This window comes from Ahaetulla prasina, chromosome 17 (assembly GCF_028640845.1).
Source record: "Ahaetulla prasina isolate Xishuangbanna chromosome 17, ASM2864084v1, whole genome shotgun sequence".
Classification (NCBI taxonomy): domain Eukaryota; kingdom Metazoa; phylum Chordata; class Lepidosauria; order Squamata; family Colubridae; genus Ahaetulla; species Ahaetulla prasina.
Window position 1 is genome coordinate 6,111,235 of NC_080555.1, and position 22,529 is coordinate 6,133,763.

Consider the following 22,529-nt stretch of genomic DNA (forward strand, 5'->3'; position numbering starts at 1 on the left):
GCTGTTCTTTCTGTATTTTACTGGTATGGAGAATCCTCCTCCCCCCCCTTTTTTCCTTTTTTTTCAAAGCTTGGGAGGGTGAATGGTCTCTATACATGTGTTTGAAGGTCCATGCTGTTTAAATTCCGATTTTTTGTCCTTCCTTTCTTTGTTGCCCACCAAATCAACTTTGGGATGATTAATAAAAACTCCGTAGCATTCCATGCCTCTGGGACCCGTTCTCCTCTCCCCTGCCCCCCGTCTCCTGCTTGGAAACTTTCCTTATATAGGCCTCGCACCAAAAATTATTATTCTGCTCCGAGCTTTTGAGTCCTTTTAGCTTCCCTCTACGAAGGCTTCTCCAGAGGGCGGAATCAGCTTTATGCATTCCTCCAAGGTGCCTTTTTTTTAAAAAAAAAATTTTTTCACAGCTTTCACACCTACACCCCGCCGTGCGCTGCACATGCAATTGCACCATCTACGCAGGCAGGGTATTCTGAGGGTATTTCTTTACACTTCCATTTTTGCCTTTGCTCCTCCTTTGTGTCTTATGGGAGGGACCAATCATCTCCAAGCCTTACTCCTGAGTCGGCCCTTTTGTCTTAACTGTTCGTGTGTTCTGGCAGCTCTGCGCATGCGTGCACTGGGAACAGTGTCAGTGTCAGGCCTGGAAACCATACTAGGCCTTAGGTTTCCAGACGCTGCCACATTTTTCCCCTGAGGGGAAGAAGGGGGGTTGAGGGGTATGGTAACATTCTTTAAGCAGTCAAGGTCGGATGGTGTTCACATCTGCAGGAGGAGTGGCGGGAAGATATTCGAATGAACTGGGAGAATGTGGGACCATGTGACCAGCAAAGGGGTTAGGGGGGTGGGACTCTTGGGGTTTGTATAACTGGGAAAAGAATCCGGAAGTTCAGTTTTGGAATTTCACTCATCGTGTGCCAGTTTCCTTATGCTAGTAAAGAACTCTGAAAGACAATGGCTTCTGAGTTTTTTTTATGCAGAAGAGGTTTTTCTGGAACCTTGACAGTCAGCACATAACTCCCAAATGGCCCTGGCCCCTCTCAGCCTCCGACGCAGAGCCCTTGTCTGAGGACTGGCCCATGTTCCTCCCCAGCCTCCCCATTGTCCGACTCTGCTGCCAGCTCTGCAGGCCACCGGTGGACCACAACATCCTCCATCTCTTTTTGCCCGTCTCTCTCCGACTTCTTTTCCTTTTTCTTGAGATACGAGTTTGTCTAAAGAAAACCTGTGCATTGTGCTCTCCTCCCCAGCACCCAATTTTCAATCACAGCTTCCAAATAAAAGTCCCATGAAGGTTTCTTCCATACTTGCTTGGGCCATGTTTCAAGTGGGTTCAATACACAACTGTGTTGTGTAGATGACACGACTAAGGGCAAAATTTAAATTGTGGTTGGAGGACACACAGAGCCTTCTCCTGGGATCACTGAAAATCTGGTGTGTGAAATCCATACCAGGAACTGGGTTTTCTTTTAAAGGGGCTGAGTGGAAAATGGAGAGGCAGGTTGGTGGACAACTCCCAAAATTCTTTTGGCCTTGGAATATGGGTTAAAAAGTACACGTACAAAAGTACACGTATAGACCAGGTGAAACCAGGTTTAATAGCAGGAACTGAGAGGGATCTTGGAGTCTAAGTGGACAATCAGTTAAATATGAGACAACAGTATGTGGCAGCAGCCAAAAAAGCCAATACAACCTTAAATTGCATTAACAGAGGGGATACAATCAAGATCAAGGAGTTACGAATACCATTCTATAAAGCCTTAGTAAGGCCACACCTAAAGTCCTGCATCCAGTTTTGGTGACCATACTATAAAAAAGACGTTGAGACTCTAGAAAGAGTGCAGAGAAGAGCAACCAGGATGATGAGGGGACTGGAGGCTAAAAGATATGGTGAACGGTTGCAGGAACTGGGCCTGGCTAGTCTAGTGAAGAGAAGGACCTGTATACCGAAACTGTGCCCTTTGAAGTGTGCGTATGGATTTATTTTGTGTGTTTTCTGGAAAGCTACTACCTGTACAAGTAGTACTCGACTTACAACCGGAATTGAACTGAACGGTCATTAGTTGTGGCAGTCATTAAGTGCATCACATGATGCGGAAGTTGTGAAGCGAATGTCGCACTTGATCAATGAGAACAGTTTCCCCAATGAGTGGCGGGTTTTATTGCTGGCAACTAGCAAAAAACTTGCCAGAAATTGCATCAGCCAAACCTGGGAGATTCGTTCTGTGTTTTTTAAGAATAAAAAATGGGCTATCTCAAGATACACTCACCCAAGTGAGTCATTGGTTCATTCCCAGGCTTGGTTACCAAAAAAGGAGAATTTTCCCCGGCTTCCCCAGAGTTCAAAAAGTCTTTTTACTTTTTCCCCGTCTGAGGCAAGAGTTCTGAGTGAGGCACCAGCATTAAGTTAATCTGATTTAAAGATTTCAGTTGTAACAGATGCTTTTGAAGGATTTACTGAGTTGGGAGGCTGTAGAAATAAAATAAAACAAAACCAATAGCTCGGCTTTCCTGCTTTTTTTTTTTTTTTTAGTTTGACAATCAAGAGGGTCATTTCTAGGAAATTGGAACTGAAAATAACTTTTGGTCTCACAGAAGTTAATGCTTCCACTCCGGTTTTTTTTTTTTTTTTTCAAAGTCTACATTTGTGTTAACACTACTTTCATTTTTGGTGAGTACCGTTAGTTGCCTTCAGACAGGATCCTCCCCGAAACAGATCCTGCTCGGGATCTCTTCAAAACTTCTCCCAACTTCTCTGTCACTTAGGAATTTCCCTTGCTCCAGATTCCTGGGAAAACTGCAGCTGGCATAAATATGACCAACAAAGCATCTTGGACAGGCGAGGTAAACGAACCGGGACAGAAGCCTTAAGATGGAGAGGGAAAGCAAAAAGCCTTTGAAGGGGAAGCTGTGCGTATTTATGTGTGGGTGTTTGTGTGTTTGTGTGCTGGTGTTGAGGTGTGTTTTATGACCCTCCTTGGGTGCTGGATTGTACTTTTCAGAGTGAACTTTGTCCCAATTCCTTAATCTTTATGCCTTATGTATCTTGGAGACAGGATGTCGGATGTTGGATGCTGAGTTTTAGAGAGAGGCCCCAATGGTGCTTTTTTCAAGAGGCAACTGGACTTCCTTGTTTTTTTTTTCTTTTGAAGACGTTTCGCTTCTCATCCAAGAAGCTTCTTCAGCTCTGACAGGATGGTGGGAAATGGAAGGATTTATATTCCTTGCAGGCAGCTGGTCATTTGCATCCTTTCTAGAGCAGGGATGTCCAAACTTGGCCCCTTGAAGAGTGGTGCTTCAACTCCCAGAATTCCCCAGCCAGCAACTTGCTCATATTTATAGCTCATGCTGGCTGGGGAATTCTGGGAGTTGAAGTCCGCCATTTTTCAAGGGGCCAGGTTTGGACACCCCTATTTTAGAGGGTCGTTGAGGCCACTTGGAGGTTTACCTGTGTCCTCAGGTTCACCTGAGTGGTGCAAATGGTTCCTGTAGTCTGCAATTTTTCCCTCTGGCAATCCATTCCCACACCATTCCAAATTGTGTTCATCCCGAATTGTGTAGCTAAAAGTCTGTAGAGATTCTCAAGTCATCCAAGTTGTGGTTGTCCCAAAGGTGCTTTTTTTTCCCCCAGGAGGCAACGGGACTTTTCTTTTTTTCTTTTTCTTCTGAAGACGTTTTGCTTCTCATTTTAAGAAGCTTCTTCTGCTCTGACAGGAGGGTGGGGGAATGGAAGGATTCCAAAGATTGTCCCTACAGACTTCTAGCTATACAATTTGTCTGTGAGAACCATCAACCACTGGAGCGGCTTGCCTCCAGAAGTTTTGGGTGCTCCATCACTGGAGGATTTTAAGAAGAGATTGGATAGCCACTTGTCTGAAATGGTATTGGGTTTCCTGCTGGAGCAGGGGGTTGGACTAGAAGACCTCCAAGGCCCCTTCCAGCTCTGTTATTCTGTTGTTCTTCTGATTCTACAGTAGGTTGCATCACAACTTTGTGCAATTTTTTTTTCAACTTCCCGCCTCGTTGGATGATAGCTTGTAGGGTTGGCTTCTGCTTTGATGGTCCGTTGGTGTTTTCCATCTGTATGCCAGTTTATTAGAAATACTGGCAGGGTGGGCGTGTCGCAGAGATAGTTGGTTTCCCTATACTGGAACCTGGCCTTTCTTTCCCTTGTAGGTGGACCTGGAGCTTGGGGACTTGATTGAGATCTTCCGGAGGGGATACCAACACTGGGCAGTCTACGTGGGTTTGGGCAACGTTGTCCATCTGGCTCCACCAAGTAAGGAACCCAGGGTGGGTTGGACGCTCAGCTCCTTATCTGAGTGTTTGTAATGTTTGTATCTGAGCCGCAATATTAATATGAGGCAATGATTTAGGATAGACCTGTCCTTTAGTTCTGGCCAAGCTGTTACGAAGTTCTGAAGAGCAGGACCAAGCCAGAAAATTAGCCATCTCAACCTTTATTGCAGTATGTAGCAACAGCACTTAGATTTATATACCGCTTCATAGGATATCCCTATGCATCCCTCTCAAAGCGGTTTAGAGCCTACTGCCCCCAACAATTTGGGTCCTCATTTTACTGACCTCAGAAGGACAAAGTTGACAGCTGAGTCAACCTTGAGCCCGTCAGGATCGAACTGTTGGCAGTCAGCAGAATTAGCCTGCAGTACTGCATTCTAACCACTGTGCAGGCAGGGAAGGAAGGAAGGAAGGAAGGAAGGAAGGAAGGAAGGAAGGAAGGAAGGAAGGAAGGAAGGAAGGAAGGAAGGAAAATAGCAATGATCCCAAAATATTCCCCCCCTACTCCTCCTCCTCCTCCTCTCCACAATCCCCATTCCCTTCTAGCACTGATAATATTACCTAGTTGGGTCATGAACTGTTTGGAAGGAAACAACCAAGCTCAGAGAGCATCAAAGACCGCACAATAGTCCTCCTCCTCCTTCTATTCCTCCTCTTCCAATTTCTCTCCTACGGGTATGAATTTCTGGGCACAGACGCTTTCCTTCCTGCCAACCACAGCGTCTCTTCCCTTCTGAAGGTGAATATGCAGGAGCTGGCGCTGCCAGCTTCAAGTCGCTCTGGGCCGACGCAGCAATGGTGAAGAAGGAACAGCTGTCCAACGTGGTAGGGACAGATCGTTACCGTGTGAGCAACAAGCATGACTCCAGATACACCGTCCGGACCGCAGATCAGATTATCTCTCTCGCAAACGATCTGGAGGGCAAAATAGTGGAATATAAAATCACCAGCCAGAACTGTGAGCATTTTTCCAACTGCCTGCGCTACGATGTGTCTCGGAGTGACCAAGTGAGTGTTTGTCTTGGCAGGTTTAGAGAGATTTCTTGCAATCCCTCTTCTCGGGGAAACTATCAAAATAGCAAATAACCAACATCGCTGTGTCCTCCTGAGCGATGAGAAGGTTCGCCCCGCTTGGCGCTCTATGGTTGTGTTGGGACTAGAACTCCCAGGATTCCATGGGCGGCTCTGGGAGCTGGGGGATTCTGGGAGTTGCAGTTCAACTAGCACCCAAGCCTATTTTTTCCTACTTGCGTTTTTTTTACGTGCTTTCGAACTGCTAGGTTGGCAGAAGCTGGGACAAGGAACGGGAGCTCACCCCCATTACGCGGCACTAGGGATTCGAACTGCTGAACTGCTGACCTTTCGATCGACAAGATCAGTGTCTTAACCACTGAGCCACCTTCCGCTACCAGTTCACGAATATGAGCGCAGGCGCCACTTCTATGCAGGCACAGGACCTTCCGTGCATGCACCGAGCGTCAAAAATGGGACATGATTATGTCCGAGCGGGTGGGCGGAGCCTCCTGCCCCCGCCACTACCGGTTCGCCTGAACCGGATAAAACCGGCTAAATACTTCCACTGCCTCCAACCCTATGATTCTATAAAAGGCTCTATGACATGTTGTAGGTTGTGGAAACCTGATCAAACTATAGAAAGTTCAGGACCTTTCTCGGGATTAGGTAACTTTTCTTGCATTAAAAGAAAAATCTTTGCTGATTGTCCTTCTCTTCCATTTGCAGGTCCGGTATGTGACCCGGTTAGGAATGGCAGCAGCTTTGCTCCTGCTGCTCGCTTGAAGATCTAGCAAGGAGGACTTTAACCTGGCTTCAAGGAACAGTCGCTGAGAATCAACTCTCTGCAATATTTTTGTTTGCCTTCTTCCTCTTTGCTTCTCTCTCTCTCTCTCTCTCCATCTTCTCTTTCTTTTTCTTGAGATACGAGTTTGTCAAAAGAAAAATCTATGCTTGGTGCAGCAGTGGTGGGCTCCACTTATCTTCGCTACCGGTTCGCTTTCGGAAGCGCACTGTGCTTTGTATGCGGCCATTGCATCCATGCACCCGCAAAACCTTCTTAGCATGTGCAAAGCATTTTTGATGACATCTGGGCGGATGGGTGGAGCCTCCCGCTGCTGCTGCTACTGGTTCGCCCGAATCGAGGCGAACCGGTAGCAACCTACCACTGGCTTAGTGCTTCTCTCCTCTCCAGTTCCTTTCTTTCTTTTTTTTAAAGTTTTTATTTTTAAAAAAATATAAAAATTCCATCTTCCCTTAAACAGTGTGTGCAATAACCATCAAAATGTACCACATCATTCATTACATTGATATCAATTTTCTAATCTTACAATTGTTTCAATCGCAACACCCAAATAAAAATTCACCATCCGATGTAAATAAGTGCCCGGTGCAGTTTCTTCCATACTTGCTTGGGTCATGTTTCCACTTGACCCCACTGGTTGGGGCTGTGAGGCTCCATGTTCTTCATCATCTCAGATGGTCCACCTCTTATCTTCTTAGCAGAAGTGTTGCAGACTCTTTGCCTAGATCAGGAGTCAGCAACCTGGGGCTCTGGAGCCGCATGTGGCTCTTTCACCCTTCTGCTGCGACTCCCTGTCACTCAAAATACCGCCAGCATGCGATTTATTGAGCTTTTCGACCCCGGTAGGCCAACCATGGATAAATCCAAAAAAAGAAACGTTTTAGAAGAAAACAGAACGTTTAATTCAACTACATATGGTAGTTTTGTGGCCACTCAGGAAATAGTCAGGCACGGGAAGGGTTTTGTGATTCCTGGTGTTTTCTTTTCTGTGGGAAACGGGTCCAAATGGCTCTTTGAGTGTTGTAAGATTGCTGTCCCTTGGCGTAGATGGTCAGCTGGGATCATCAATGAACTTTCTTTGAGGTCTCATAATAGAATAGCGTAACAGAGTTGGAAGGGACCTTGGAGGTCTCCTGGTCCAACCCCCTGTCCAGGCAGGAAACCCAACCCCACTTCAGAAAAATGGTTCATCCAACATCTTCTTAAAAATTTCCAGTGTTGGAGCATTCACAACTTCTGGAGGCAAGTAGTTCCACTGATTAATTGTTCTAACTGTCAGGAAATTTCTTTGCTGGCTGAGGAATTCTGGGAGTTGAAGTCCACAAGTCTTAAAGTTGCCAAGGTTGGAGACCCCCTGCTCTATCTAGATTGCCACGTAGACGTTAACCAGATGTGGAGCAATGTTTCTCCAGCAGGGCGCAGCAACGCCGCCCCTGAACTCTTAGAAGCAGGAAAAACAAATGGACTTTTTCCCAAAGATACAGAAGGGAGGAGCCAGGCAGACTTTGACCGATCCCTCCCTTCAACCTTTTGTCAGCTGATGTGTCAAAATCCCAGCTGACTTGCTGGTTGGCTTCAGCCGGAAAAAGGTTTGCTGCTTTTTCTTAATTTATTTGTGGGGCCTCTGTGCCGAATAAAATGACTAATTCAGTGTATTTTCCTGTTTCCCGCTGCTTTCTCAGTTCTTCTGGATGGGGGATGCAGTAGAGCAAGGGTGGGATTTGGTGGGGCTGGGGGGGCGTTGGTGGTGGTGGGGGGGCAAAGCAAAGCCCTTGTTTCCAGCATTGGATTTTCCACCAGTCAGGAAAGTTCTAAACTAAGACCCTGTGACACCAAAAAAAAGAGAGGAAAAAAACCCCAGCAAGCAACAGGACTTTGTTGCTGAATTTTAACTTCACTTGTAGTTCGGAATAAGGCATCCTCTTACTGTGTGTCTGTGTGTGTGTGTTTGTGTGTGTGTGTGTAGGGAGGTTAATTGCTTTTGTTTCCTCCAAGTGTATTTTTTTAGTTTGTTTATTCTATTCTATTCTATTCTATTCTATTCTATTCTATTCTATTCTATTCTATTCTATTCCATTCCATTCCATTCCATTCCATTCCATATTTTCTATTCTATTCTATTCTATTCTATTCTATTCTATTCTATTCTATTCTATTCTATTCTATTCTATTCCATTCCATTCCATTCCATATTTTCTATTCTATTCTATTCTATTCTATTCTATTCTATTCTATTCTATTCTATTCTATTCTATTCCAATCCATTCTTGTTATTATTTGCAGCAGCTCTCAACGTTAGTCATTTAATTTCTGTCCATCGCATAGTAACTAAGGACACAGGTCAAGACTGCCTCGCCTCCACTATTTTATAAGGCTTGAGGTGTGGGGGGGGGGGCTAACCTGGCCCAATCCAGGGATGCCAAGCAAAAGGGAGGGATGGGGGGGTCATAAGACCCCGTTGCCAGGAGATGCCCCTTGTCATAATCCATTCAGGACCCTCAGCAGCTGCCAGGCTAGGGGACTGGAGACCCAGCCTGGCTAGTGCCATGTCTGACTTCTTTGTTTGGTTCTGTGATCGCGGATCCTGCCAGAACGCTGCCCACCCACCCAAGACCCTGCCCGCCGAGGGGGGCACCATGAAGGCGTCAACCTCTGTTCCTCTTAGGCTGCCGACGGGCAAGAAGCAAGCTGTAAATAAGCCACCGGTCCTGGAAGGCTCAAAAGATCCCAAGCCGCCCACCAAAGCCCCCCAAGGCAGATCGCCCCCCACTAACCAAGAGGCCCCCTTGAAGAAGGATGCTGGCAAGTCCACAGAGCATCTAAATTTAGCCGGGAAGAAGCTATGCTGGACAGAGGACAGCAAAACGAAACCGGTGGCTTCTCCACAAGGCAATGCCAAGCAGAAGGCCAGCAGGCCCTTGGTGGGCCCGACCCAAGCTTCGGGGGGACATGACGCCCAAACCTTGAGTGTTACTGAGAAGCAGCTGTCAAGAGCTTCCAATGCCACGATGAAGGGAACACGAAGTGGTCTCCTTCACGTGCCACATGTGAACGCCAAGGGGGACCAGGCAGGGATGCCCACCAAGGCAGCCTCTGGGGCGGTCAAGACGGGCCACGTGGTAGTGTTGAAAAAAAGCAAAAAATTACACAACCAGGCTTTGGTTTCCAAAGGTAAGGACTTCTAGATGACTCAAGCAACTGAGCAATACCATTGTTACCTGCAAGTTCAGGCACCCTCCCGAATTTCGGTGTGGAGTTGAAAAGAACATCACCCTGAATGAGAGAGAGAGAGAGAGAGAGAAAGAAAGAGAGAGAAAGAGAGAAAGAGTGAGAATGAGAGAGAGAGAAAGAGAGAGAGAGAGAGCGAAAGAGAAAAAGAGAAAGAAAGAGAGAGAAAGAGAGAAAGAGAGAGAGAGACAGAGAGACAGAAAGAGAGAGAAAGAGGTAAGAAAGAGTGAGAATGAGAGAAAGAGGGAAAGAGAAAGAGCGAGAGAAAGAGCGAGAGAAAGAGAGAGAAAGAGAGAAAGAGAGAGAGAAAGTAAGAGTGAGAGAGAAAGAGAGAGGGAAAAAGAGACAGAGAGAAAGAGAGAGACAGAGAGAGAGAGAGAGAAAGCTACTTGATGAGGGTGTTTGCAGTGGTGAGTTGCTACCGGTTCGGTCTGGTTCTTGCAAACCAGTAGTAATGGCGGCGGGAGGCTCCGCCCACCCGCCTGGATGTCATCAAATACGATCTGCACACACGCAGAAGCGCCTCTGTGTTCTCCCGTTGCGAACCGGTAGCAAAGATGAGTGGAACCTACCCCATGTGTTTTGCGAATAGGATTGAAAACATTTGAAAGAGCTTCTGTTACAAAAGGCAGCCCAAGGTTTGTCTAATAGGTAAATATAGTGCTGGAAGTTTCTCTTACTTGGCTGAATAACAACAACAAACAACAACAATAATAATAATTTGTTGAACTTGTACACTGCCTGACTTTTCATAACTCTGAGTGGCCCACAAGAATCAAACCACGATTTGTTGGCTTTGACCCAAAAAAAGTGCGTAGTAGGCTTTGCCTCAAAGAATGTTTACTTTTCTTTTAGTTTCCTTTCACGTTGTGTCTTTTGTAATCGCTGTTTTGTCCTTTTTGTGTTACGATTCTGGAAATTTGACTGAGAAAGCTTTAGACTGGGTAGAAAGACTTGAAACGAAAGGGCTACAGGCTCAAGTGGATACGGGTCTTCCTGGCTTGTCAGAAGGATTGACATGTTGGCTTAATGTCTCAGGTCGTGGCTGTACAGTAGCACATGGTGACATGGACCACAGGAAGAACTCGATTCCTAAAACCATCAAAGCAAAGTTTTCCAGACTGGTAAGTTATCAAAATGAATACATGAGTTCTGGAAGGACGTGAGGACTACCGAACTGCATCCGTTTTCTGCCTTTTTCAACCTAAGTGATCCACATTATTTTATCATGCTGGTCTGTAACTGTACGACCACAGCTGACACCAACATTTCTGTTGCTAAGCGAGACATTTGCTAAGTGAGACATTTGCAAAGTGAGTTTTGCCCCATTTTACGCCCTTTCTTGCCACCGTTGCTAAGGGAATCGCTGAAGTTGTTACGTTAGTCACACGGTTGCTAAAGCGGATCTGGCTTTCCTGTTGACTTTGCTTGTCAGACAGATGCAAAACAGAACCACATGATCCCCGGGGACACTGCAACCATCATTAATACATGTCACAACCACGTGATTCACTTAACGACTGCCTGAGTCACTTCACCCCAATGATTCGGTTAACAACCATGGCCAAAAGTCATCAAACCAGGTGTGAATCCTTTAACCATGGCTCTGCTCAGCAGTGAAAATCCTAGTTCCAATTGTGACCGTAAGTCGAGGACGACATGTTCAGTAGTGGCCAAAATTGTGGAAATCTTTTGGAAAAGTGTGTTTTTCTAAAACTAGCTAATAAAATCACTTTTTTTGGGGTGGAGGGGAGAAGTACCATAAAATTATATATCAATGGAAAGATAATTTGATCAAGAATGTAACTTTTATGAAGGATTTGCTATCAGAAGAGCAGTTACGGTATAAAGCAGAAAAGTGAAACATGTAGAAAACGAGATATAGAAAAATTATCACTATAGAAAAAAACAAGATATGCAAAAATTATCCCCATATCAGTTAATACTTCGTTGGGTAACCTTTAGCTTGAATTATGGCCTTACGATGTCTTTCCCATAGAGTGAACCAAGTCTTTGAGTTCTGCAGCTGTTATCACGTGAAGCCAAGATTGAATGATGGCTTCTATTAACTGGGTTTTATTGCTTTGTCGCTTCTAACTAACAAATTTCTTTAGTCGGCTCCATCGATTTTCAATTGGGTTAAAGGTCTGGGCTATTCCCAGGCCATTCCAGCAGTGGAATAGGATTATCCTGAAACTCCCCCCCCCAAAAAAAAGCGGTGGTGTTATCCATCAAACCTCAAAAATACACTTTTCCCAAAAGGTTCCCACAATTTTGGCCACGACTGTATAAGCCAAATAGAAACTGGCTGGCTGCCTTTTTTTTTGCAGGCTAAACTTCTAATCCAGATGCTACCAGGAGGCAGGAAGCTTGATTGAGTTTCCTGGTTAATTCGAGGAAATAGCTGAGCGTTGCTGCTTTAAGAGCTGATATTTGATACCCCACCAGCCATGGCACAAACATTTCTCTTTGAAGTCTAGTCATCCAATCGGGAGTGGCTCATTGGCCAGCTGTCCCTTACTGGATTGCGTAAATTTTTCCATGTGATGCTTTTCAGAGCCGACTCAGCTCTCCCGCTTCCACTTTCCATCCTGTTTATTCCAAATTGTTAGTTCTGTTCAGGCAGCTTCCAAAAGAACAGTGGGTTTGTGTGGGGGTTTTGTGTATCCTGTGTTGTGTTGGTGAAAAAGTCAAAGCTGCAGCGAGCAGCGATACGAACAGTGACATATGAACAGCATGGAGGAGGTAAGTGAGCAGAAGAGAGAAAGGGTGGCATTAAGATGGTGCAAAAATCAGAAGTTCCTAAATTGTGGACCTGTTGAGGAGAAACTACTGCTGTTGAAATATATATATTCAACCAGGAGAGACAATCTTATGTGTATGCTTTTTTTTTTAAAAAAAATTCTTTTTATGCAGTTTTTTTCCCCTTTGTCAAGGTTTGCTTTTGCTTTGCTCTTGTTTCCTTTTGAAGTTTGTATTTTAACTTCGGGAATAAAATTAAAATTTCATGAGGAAAAAAAAATTGCACAAATACTCTTGCATATTTGCAAGCCGGTTTCTGACTTAGAGCGGTTGCACGGGTTACGCCTGTGAGAATTTTCTCTTTCGGTTTCTCATAAAGGCCAGTCAAAATCAATATGATTTTAAAAAGTAACTTTTTACCCAGCCAGCTGACTAATTGATGGAACTTAAGGCGGTGCAATTTTACGATGGGCATAAATTTGGGTAGCTTCATTTAAAAAATAATAATAATAATAGGAAAGGTAACTATTTTCTGTATTCTAATGGTTTAAAATTGCATTTTAAGCAAGCTGGGCAGAAGGCAGTAGGTGGGATCGTATAAACATAATTTGAAAACACAGTTCCTAGGACTTTTGTCTTGTATGCGTAAATGTGTCCCCGTGAGGTTTTGTCCAGGTGTCATAAACATTTGTGTGTTTTGCTTTGCTGGAAACATGGAATAAGATTCTGTGACTTCCTTTGGGAGTATCAGATCCTTATTGATTGTGTTATGTTGTAACACAACTATTGTTGTGTTAACAAAGAAGGAACAGTTGAGTTCATACAGAGCAAATCAGATCAAGTTTAGTTAGATTTGTTTTAAGTAAAGATTTGGGTAGATCTGGTCAAGCCAAGCAACATGGATTAATTCACTACCACTCAGTGTAATGCACAATTCCCAAAATGGGGAGATCTCAGAAACCAAACGAAAAGTGTTGTATGAATGCAGCCATTTCTTCCCACAGATTCGGGACCTAGAACTAGAAGCAGTGTCTGCGTGTCTCTGTGCACAGCAGCTCTTTGCTGTACAAATGAGTTTTTTCAGGTTGCATTCGGTACACAGCAATTGTCATAAATATGAATAGAGTCGCCAAGTGTCTCAATTTTGATCACATGACCATGGGGTTGCTGCAGGGGTGAAATGCTACCGGTTCGGGCTGGTTCGCTGGAACCAGTAGTAAAAAAAGGCTAAAAAAAAGTTTTTAAAAAAGTTTCCTACGATCGCGTGTCGCACAGCTGATCTTCCAAACTTTTTTTTTTTTACTTTTTAAGTATTTTTACTTTTTAAAGCATTTAAGCATTTACTTTATAAGCTTTACTTTTTCTCTGGAACTGGTAGTTAAAAATGCTTTAAAAAGTAAAAAAAAAAGGTCTGACGATTGCGTCGCACAGCTGATCTTCGGAACCTTTTTTAAAAAAAAAAACTTTTTAAGCATTTTTTTACTACCGGTAAATTGGTAGCAAACTTCAGAGCATTTCACCCCTGGGTTGCTGCCAAAACAACAACAGTCATAAGTCACTTTTTTCAGTGAACAGTCACTAAATGAACTGCTGATGGTCTACCTGTAAATGGACAAAAATTCATCAGCCAGCATGCTAGGTGTTGCAATCCACACCTGTTAAAATTGACAAAAAATCTCAACCCACCTCCTCCCGTTAAACCTGCCCCCAGTGCATTTCTTTCCTGCAACAAATTGATGTGATCAAAATCAGCCCTCCTTCTACTGCTTTTTCTTCTTGTACCATATCCGTCATCGGACGTTGGCGATCCTATTTTTATCAACAGCCGCACAAAAAAGTGCGGCTCTGAGTTTTGTCCAAACCGGTCAGTCCTTTAGAGATTTTGAAACCATGATGTTCTTCTTCTGCCTGGACCTCGTTTGCCTTCAATTTTTCCCTGGAGGATTAAGTGAAGATTCTGAATTTTTGTGGGCATTTCAAAATCCGGCTTTGTGGGCACGATTTGAGCTGTTGTTTACTGAAGTATTTGTGTGTTTGTGTGTGTGTGTGTGAATTAGCTGGCTGAGATCAAAGTTTCATCATTATTTTCAGTTTCACTATGTAATGTTTGTCAAAGAGAAACAGAGAATGACTGTCTGGTGGACTCTTGAGCCATGGAAGATAACCTTATCTAAATAATTATGGAGCTGCTCAAGCATCCAGGTTCATGGATGCCCCTTTTGAAAGGAAACTGGACTTTTTGGGGGGTTTTCCCCCCCTTGAAAATGTTTTGCTTCTTATCCAAGAACCGAAGAAGCTTCTTAGATGAGAAGCGAAACATTTTCAAGGGGATAAAACAAACAAACCAAGAAGCACCTAAACTGGGATTTATCTCAATAAATTTTTATCAAGCAAGGTTTGTTTCCTGTTGGAGTAGAGGCAGATTTCCATGGCTAAGTAAGGCGCATTTGTTAAGAGAGTTGTGTCAAATTTGGGACCTATTTTGCCACCGTTATTAAGTGAATCACTGCGGTTGTTATGCGAATCGTGTAGTTGTTAAATGAATTCGCCAATCCTCATCGTGTGTCGGAAACTGGCTGGGAAGGTCACAGCTGGTGATCACATGAATTATTGTACATACATGCTGGTTGCCAAGTACCTGAATTTTGATCACGTGACCCGGGGTGTGTGTGTGTATGCTGCAACAGTCGTAAGTGCGAGGACTGGTTGTTAAGTCATTTTTTTCAGTGCCGTTACAACTTTGAACGGTCGCTAAATGAATTGATTATAAGCCGAGGACTATCTGTAAAGCCTTCAATTCGGCATGTGGACTCACCCCCGCAATACAGGTAGTCCTCGACTTACGACCAAAATTGAGCCCAAAATTTCTGTCGCTAAGTGTGAGGTGTTTATTAAATGAATTTTGCCCCGTTTTATGACCTTTCTTGCCGCAGTCGTTAAGCAAATCACTGCGGTTGTTAAGTTAGGGAGACGGTTGTTAAGCGAATCTGACTTGCTTGTCGGAAAGTCACAAAAAGAATCACCTGACCCCAGGACCCTGCAAACCGTCATAACTATGAATCAGTTGCCAAGCGTCTGAATTTGGATCACGCGCCCCTTGGGGATGTTCCAATGGTCATAAAGTGTGAAAAACGGTCCTCGCTTTTTTTAGTGCCGTTATAACTCTGAAATGAACCGTTTGTATGTCGAGAACTACCTGTAACACACATTTGCCCAACATTTCAGGGAGCGGAGGAGAATATTTTGTATGCATGTGTGCGCGTATCTTCTAAGGTTAGTTTTTGACATTATTTTCCTTCATTAAAACAAAAACGCTGCGAGCATCGGATTCATAATTGATTGCTCAAACATTTTGAAACGCTAACCTTTAGCTGCAGTTGGGGGAATCTGATGCTGCATATACCTAATATGATGTGCTCTTTCGGATTAGCTGGTTGTAAATAATGAATTGCTGGAAAAACTAATCAATAAGGAGGAAAGATCCCTCCAGGACACACGAGAGAAGCCCTGGAATTGATTCCGCATCTGTAATAACAAGCACAACAAGAGCTACAACGATTGTCGGTTGCATAGAGGTTGCGCGGCCAAGGGGTGGAAAAAACATTCTTTTTTTTACAGATAAGGACCTCTCTGGCTGAAAAAATCCTTCAAGAACACTTAGTCATTCAAGAGAATGGTTAAAACAAATTGCTGATAGGAACATTTCTCTGTTTTAAGCGGGAGGGAGGGAAACAATCTGCAAAGTTTGTAAAGGGTAAGAAAAAACATCACAAACAATGGAACAATAATTTGCAATGCTAAGGAACAATGGGTTGTCAACGAATCTCCATCCGGGCGTCCAAAGCAGCAGGGCTTTTTATAAAAGAAACATTTGTCCACTGTTCTGGAATGCCCCTCCTTTAGCCTGGATTATCCGGTGACTGAGTATTTTTGTGTGCGTTTTCTAGCTCTTATAGATGTTCCTTTCTTTCTCAAATGGCCTTAGCTGGTTGGTTTATTTTTAAAGCGTTGGTTTTCTATTCTGTTTTGCATTCGTGTGTTTTAGAATAGAACGGAATAGAATTCTTTTTTTTTTTATTGGCCAAGTGTGATTGGACACACAAGGATTTTGTCTTTGGTGCATACGCTCTCAGTGGACATAAAAGATACGTTCGTCAAGAATCATAAGGTACAACACTTAATGATAGTCATAGGGAACAAATAAGCAATCAAGAAACAATATCAATATAGAATAGAATAGAATAGAATTTTTATTGGCCAAATGTGATTGGACACACAAGGAATTTGTCTTGGTGCATACGCTCTCAGTGTACATAAAAGAAAAGATACCGTCATCAAGGTACAACATTTACAACACAATTGATGGTCAATATATCAATATAAATCATAAGGATTGCCAGCAATAAAGTTACAGTCATACAGTCATAAGTGGGAGGAGATGGGTGATGGGAACGATGAGATTAATAGCAGTGCAGACTTAGTAAATAGTTTGACAGTGTTGTAGGAATTTGTTGTGAAGCAGAGTGATGGCGTTCGGGAAGAAACTGTTCTTGTGTCTAGTTGTTCTGGTGTGCAGTGCTCTATAGCGTCGTTTTGAGGGTAGGAGTTGAAACAGTTTATGTCCAGGATGTGAGGGGTCTGTAGATATTTTCACAGCCGTCTTTTTGACTTTTACAGTATACAGGTCCTCCATGGAAGGCAGGTTGGTAGCCATTGTTTTTTCCTGCTGTTCTAATTATCCTCTGAAGTCTGTTTCTGTCTTGTTGGGTTGCAGAACCGAACCAGACAGTTATAGAGGTGCAGATGACAGACTCAATAATTCCTCTGAAGAACTCGATCAGCAACTCCTTGGGCAGTTTGAGCTTTCTGAGTTGGCGCAGAAAGAACATTCTTTGTTGTGCTTTTTTGATGAGGCTTTTTCTTTGGTCTGTGTAGGAGAAAAGGAAGCAGAGACCGGGGGAGGCAGAGGCAAGCACGTCATTAGCCTAGAGTCATGATGTTCCCATAAATAGTCTTTTAACTCCAACCTCTCTTGAGTTCCGTTGATCCTTGTCTAGCACCAATTTAGTATTGAGCGTTAGCTGACTAGTACCAGTAACAGAGCTGGAAAGGACCTTGGAGGTCATCTAGTCCAACCCCCTGCTCTCTCAGGAGAATTGCACTATTTCTGAATAAATGGCTCCTATTTCTTAAAAGGGATGGAGCACCCACAACTTCTGAAGGCAGATTGCTCCACTGGTTAATTATTCTCATTGTTAAGAATTTTTTCCTTCGTTCTAGGTTGGTGATGGTGAACCTACGGCACGCATGCCCAAAGTGGCGCGCGAAGCCATGTCGCACTGCACAGGTGACCTCGCCTGTTTGATATCCGGGTTTCTGGCAAGCATGCGCGCGTGATGATCAGCTGTCCTTCGCGCACGCGGCAGGACTGAAAACCGGTGTGCGAATGCGCACCAGTCAGCTTTTACCGGAGCGTGATCCCTTCGTATGTGTGGCAGTGCCGAAAACCGGTGTGCGCAGGCGTGCCAGTCAGCTGATTGTCGAGCTCGCATGCATGCTAGAACCCAGAAGTTCAGCTTTTCCAGAGCACGGCTCCAACAAGTGCACATGTGCACACGTGACATTTCCGTGTGACCTTTTCGGCACCGAGTTCGCCATCATCACTGTTCTAGGTTGATTCTCTCCTTGGTTAGTTTCTCAAGCAATAAACCTTCTTAACTGGGACTTGCTTGACGCATGATCCTGTTTCCTTTGCTCCTGATCGTCTTCTTTTATTCACAGGTTGATCTGGAGCTCGGGGACTTGATAGAAATCTTCCGCTTGGCTTACCAGCATTGGGCGATCTATGTGGGGAACGGTTATGTGATCCATCTCGCTCCGCCAAGTAAGGAAGGCTCTCTTGGATGGGTGGCCAAATGACCGGGCAAACGTCCAGCTTGGTTTTGCTCCTCTGCATTTTAACCACAATTCTAACCCTGGGAAATTTAGCAATGTTGGCTAGGATATAGGTAGTCCCTGATTTAAAACCATTCTTTTGGTAAGTGTTCGGAATTACATTGGCACTGAAAAAAATGGACTTCTATCGTAAGTCAGTGCAATTATAAAGCAGTCATACGACTGTAGTATACATATTTTTTTAAAATTTCCAAGTTTATTTAGTTGTAGAGGTAAAGGTTCCCCTTGCACATATGTGCTAGTCGTTTCCGACTCTAGGGGGCGGTGCTCATCTCCATTTCAAAGTCAAAGAGTCAGCACTGTCCCAAGACGTCTCCGTGGTCATGTGGGCGGCATGACTCAACACCAAAGGCGCACGGAACACTGTTCCCTTCCCACCAAAGGTGGTCCCTGTTTTTCTACCTGCATTTTTTACGTGCTTTCAAACTGCTAGGTTGGCAAAAGCTGGGACAAGTCACGGGAGCTCACCCCATTACGCGACACTAAAGATTCGAACCGCTGAACTGCCGACCTTTCGATCGACAAGCTCAGCGTCTTAGCCGCTGAGCCACTATGTCTTTATTTAGTTGTATCCTGCCTTTATTTTTACAAATAACTCAAAGGTGGCAAACATATCCAACACAGCTAACTTCTCCTATTTTCCCTGCAGCAACAAACTTGTGAGGTGAGTTGGGCTGAGAAAGAGGAACTAGCCCAAAGTCACCCAGCTGGCTTTCATCCTTAAGATGGAACTAGAACTCACAATCTTCTGGTGATTGTCCCAAAGTCACCCAGCTGGCTCTCATGCTTAAGGGTAGAACTAGAACTCACAGTCTGATGATTGACCCAAAGTCACCCAACTGGCTTTCATCCTTAAGATGGAACTAGAACTCACAGTCTCACGGTGATTGACCCTAAGTTGGCTAAGGCAGGACTAGAACTCACTGCCTCCCAGTTTCCGGCTTGGTGCCTTTCAAGGGTTTCTCACCTTGGCAAGTTTAAGACTTGTGGACTTCCTTTCCCAGAATTCTTAGTGAAGAGTGTATTTATTTCTGAGAAAATTAAGTCCACCTATCAGAAGGATGTCCAGGGAACAGATCTAAGCTAATATCTAGGGCAGGGTTATCCAACCTTGGCAACTTTAAGACCTCTGGACTTCAACTCCCAGAATTCCCCAGCCAGCTTGGGAGTTGGAAATCCACAAGTCCGCCCTAGATCCTACTACTCTCCATGAATGACCATCCTACTCTTTCGTTCCACCCTCAAGGTGAACTTGCAGGAGCTGGTTGCGCCAGCCTGATGTCCACCCTCACTAACAAGGCCTATGTGAAGAAGGAAAAGCTCTCGGAAGTGGTGGGCCACGACCGATACCGGGTCAACAACAAACACGATTCCAAATACACCCCGCTGCCCGTCAACAAGATTATCCAGCTGGCTGAAGAGAAGGTGGGCCAAGAACTGGAATATAAAATCACCAGTGAGAATTGCGAGCACTTCGTCACCGAACTGCGCTACGGCGTGGCCAGGAGCGATCAAGTAAGGGGGTCCCTTTGTGTTTTTCTAGACAAAATAGGGGAGGTGGGGTGGACTTTTTTTTTGCAGGTTTGCAAGCCTTGGGAGAATTCCTGTGTCAGGCCTGGAAACCATACTAGACTTTAGGGTTCCAGACGCCTGCCACATTTTTCCCCTGAGGGGAAGAAGTGGGGTTGAGGGGTATGGTAACATTCTTCAAGCGGTCAAGGTCGGATGGTGTTCACATCTGCAGGAGGAGTGGCGGGAAGATATTCAAATGAACTGGGAGAACGTGGGACCATGGGACCAGCAAAGGGGTTAGGGGGGTGGGACTCTTGGGGTTTGTATAACTGGGAAAAGAATCCGGAAGTTCAGTTTTGGAATTTCACTCATCGTGTGCCTGTTTCCTCATGCTAGTAAAGAACTCTGAAAGACAATGGCTTCTGAGTTTTTTTTATGCAGAAGAGGTTTTTCTGGAACCTTGACATTCTGTGTATGAACGCCTCCCGTTAATTTTCCTGAGTTTGCCCATAGGAGGCATCTATTACTATACAACTAGTCCTCGATTTGCGACCATTCGTTTAGTGACTGTTCAAGGTTACGGTGGCACTGAAGGGAAACTAATCAAGGAGAGAAGCAACCTGGAACTAAGGAGAAACTTCCTAACAACGAGGACAATTAATCAGTGGAACAGCTTGCCACCAGAATTTTTTTTTTTTTTGAATTTATATCCCGCCCTTCTCCGAAGACTCAGGGCGGCTTAAGGACTATTGTGTCAAGCAATAGTCTTCATCCATTTGTATATTATATACAAAGTCAACTTTTGTTGCCCCCAACAATCTGGGTCCTCATTTTACCTACCTTATAAAGGATGGAAGGCTGAGTCAACCTTGGGCCTGGTGGGACTTGAACTTGCAGTAATGGCAAGCAGCTGTGTTAATAACAGACTGCATTAGTCTGTTGAGCCACCAGAGGCCCTTGTGAGTGCTTCATCATTGGAGGCTTTAAAAAAAGAGATTGGACAGTAAATTTGTCTGAAATGGTACAGGATCTCTTGCTTGAGCAGGGGGCTGGACTAGAAGACCTTTCAAGGTGCCTCTGCTATTCTGTATTCTGTAAAACGCATGGTGCTAAAATGCACTTTTCCAAGTGTGGAAAAACGGTCATAAAGTCACTTTTTTCAACGACTTGATAACTTTGAACGCTCACTAAATGAACTGTTGTAAGTGGGAAACTACCTGTTGTTGTGGCCCAGAGCTGGCAGCAGAGTCGGACAGTGAGGAGGTTGGGGAGGAACTTGGGCCAGTCCTGGGGGCTGGGGAAAACTCGGACAAGGGCCCTGCATCAGAGGCAGAGAAAGAGTTTGACAGCAGCGAGGCAGAGGAACGGCTGGAACCTGTTCCCAGTGTGCGCATGCGCGGAGCTGCCAGAAGACAAGAACAACTCAGAAAGCAGGGTTGACTCGGGAATAAAGCCACACCTTGGACCTGATTGGCCTTTCCAATAGGAAACAAAAGAAGAGTGAACAGGGAGGGGTTTTTTGCAGGAAACCATTCATTCGTTCTGTGACTCTGTGCCAAGTTTTGCCTTGTACTGCGGTTGGAAAGACGTGGCAGCTTTCCAAGCGAGATAAGGTCGGTGTTGATAAATATTCCTTTGAAAAACTGTTTGGACAGGCCTTGCTGACTGTGAATGAAAGTAATTCACAGTCGGGTAAGTAAAAGAGGTTTTGTCGGGACCAAAACTCTGCTTCCTGCTTTTTAAGGGAGCCTAGGTCAGAACACCTGTACAGTACGATTCTGATTCAAATCTTTACCCATCCTTCTTTCTTCTCACCTTGCAGGTCCGAGATTTCTTTGTGGGGGCGACCATCGCGGGCCTGGCTGGCTTGTTTGTTGGCGTCGGCACAGCCATGGTTAGGAGGAAAAAGCAGCAGAACCAATAATGAGGAAAAAAGCAGATTTCTCAGAGCTCCCCGTCTCCTTGGCGTTTGTGTGCGTGTGTGTGCTCAGTTTCTAAAAACTTGAGATACGATCACCGTGAGGAAAAAAACCAAAACAAAAGTTATTTGCAGATATCTCTTTAAATCCCATCTTCTCCTCAACGCCCAGGCGGGAGTCTAATGTCCATAGCTACGCTCGGGTCACAGATGGCCTGAGTAACTAACTCTTCACTTAATCCAGGGTAAATGGATTTTTGCCTTCCTTCAGGAAAGGCTGACATTCACCAGTTTGGATCAGATTAAGGCTTGCAATTGGCCTCCCCAGATTCTGGGCTAAGCTTCAAGAGGTAGCGGTGGTTTGAAGGTCAAGGAATTATTAGTCAGAGCCACTTTAAAATCTGATTTAATTTCAGTGTGCAATACCGTATTTTATTTTCATGGAATTAACGCACTGTGCTTCTGCTTTATCTTTTAAAAAAATAGCAGTTCTTTTTTTTTTTTTTATTCAAAAAGTTTTACAGAAAAATTTCCCCCCCCTCTTTCCCCCCCACCTCCCCTCCCCTCTTCCTTCACAACCCCTCCCCGGCTTCCCGGAATGAGCACAAGGTATAGTTAAAAATAAAACAAACATATGCTAAAAAAATTTCGTCCCAACTTAATTATACCCCTACAATCATCAATTCCTAACTTCCCCCGAAAACAATCAAAAATAATACATCATAATCATTCAAAAACAGTCTGATAACTCTTAGTCTGATATCTACTTTGAATACAGTCAATCCATTTTTCCCATTCCTTTAAGTATCTTTCTTGCGTATTGTCTTTCAAAAAGGCTGATATCTTCGCCATCTCAGCCAAATTGGCAACTTTCAAATATCCATTCTTCTATTGTAGGTACTTCTTTTTTCTTCCAGTATTGTCCTATTAGTAGTCTTGCTGCTGTTATTAGGTTTAAAATCAATTAAATAGCAGTTCAACATCGAATTCTGGAGAATTAAGGCTTTGGGATGGACTAGAGGTGGCTTTTGAGCTTCAGGACGTTGGTCCAAGCCA

The 22,529-nt window shown here is 44.3% G+C and overlaps 2 protein-coding genes across 4 annotated transcripts; both read left to right on the plus strand.

The window, feature by feature from the left end:
* Positions 1-2,383: 2,383 nt before the first annotated feature.
* On the plus strand, positions 2,384-6,703 carry LOC131186572 (phospholipase A and acyltransferase 2-like). 2 transcript variants are annotated; one of them, XM_058160289.1, is made up of 5 exons: positions 2,384-2,674; positions 2,770-2,847; positions 4,180-4,282; positions 5,042-5,310; positions 6,043-6,702. In XM_058160289.1, the coding sequence occupies exons 2-5, from the start codon at positions 2,818-2,820 to the stop codon at positions 6,097-6,099; spliced, it is 459 nt and encodes a 152-aa protein (XP_058016272.1). In that variant the 5' UTR covers positions 2,384-2,674; positions 2,770-2,817; the 3' UTR covers positions 6,100-6,702. The 2 variants fall into 2 exon arrangements, with proteins under 2 accessions (XP_058016272.1, XP_058016273.1); XM_058160290.1 differs by lacking the exon at positions 2,384-2,674 and having other exon boundaries at positions 2,697-2,847; positions 5,042-5,260; positions 6,043-6,703.
* A 953-nt stretch (positions 6,704-7,656) lies between these two features.
* Positions 7,657-21,505, plus strand: LOC131186684 (phospholipase A and acyltransferase 3-like). Of its 2 annotated transcripts, XM_058160526.1 has the most exons (5): positions 7,657-7,707; positions 10,385-10,470; positions 17,870-17,972; positions 19,290-19,558; positions 21,378-21,505. In XM_058160526.1, the coding sequence occupies exons 2-5, from the start codon at positions 10,414-10,416 to the stop codon at positions 21,477-21,479; spliced, it is 531 nt and encodes a 176-aa protein (XP_058016509.1). In that variant the 5' UTR covers positions 7,657-7,707; positions 10,385-10,413; the 3' UTR covers positions 21,480-21,505. The 2 variants fall into 2 exon arrangements, with proteins under 2 accessions (XP_058016509.1, XP_058016510.1); XM_058160527.1 differs by lacking the exons at positions 7,657-7,707; positions 10,385-10,470 and adding an exon at positions 11,894-12,091.
* The last annotated feature ends 1,024 nt before the right edge of the window (positions 21,506-22,529 follow it).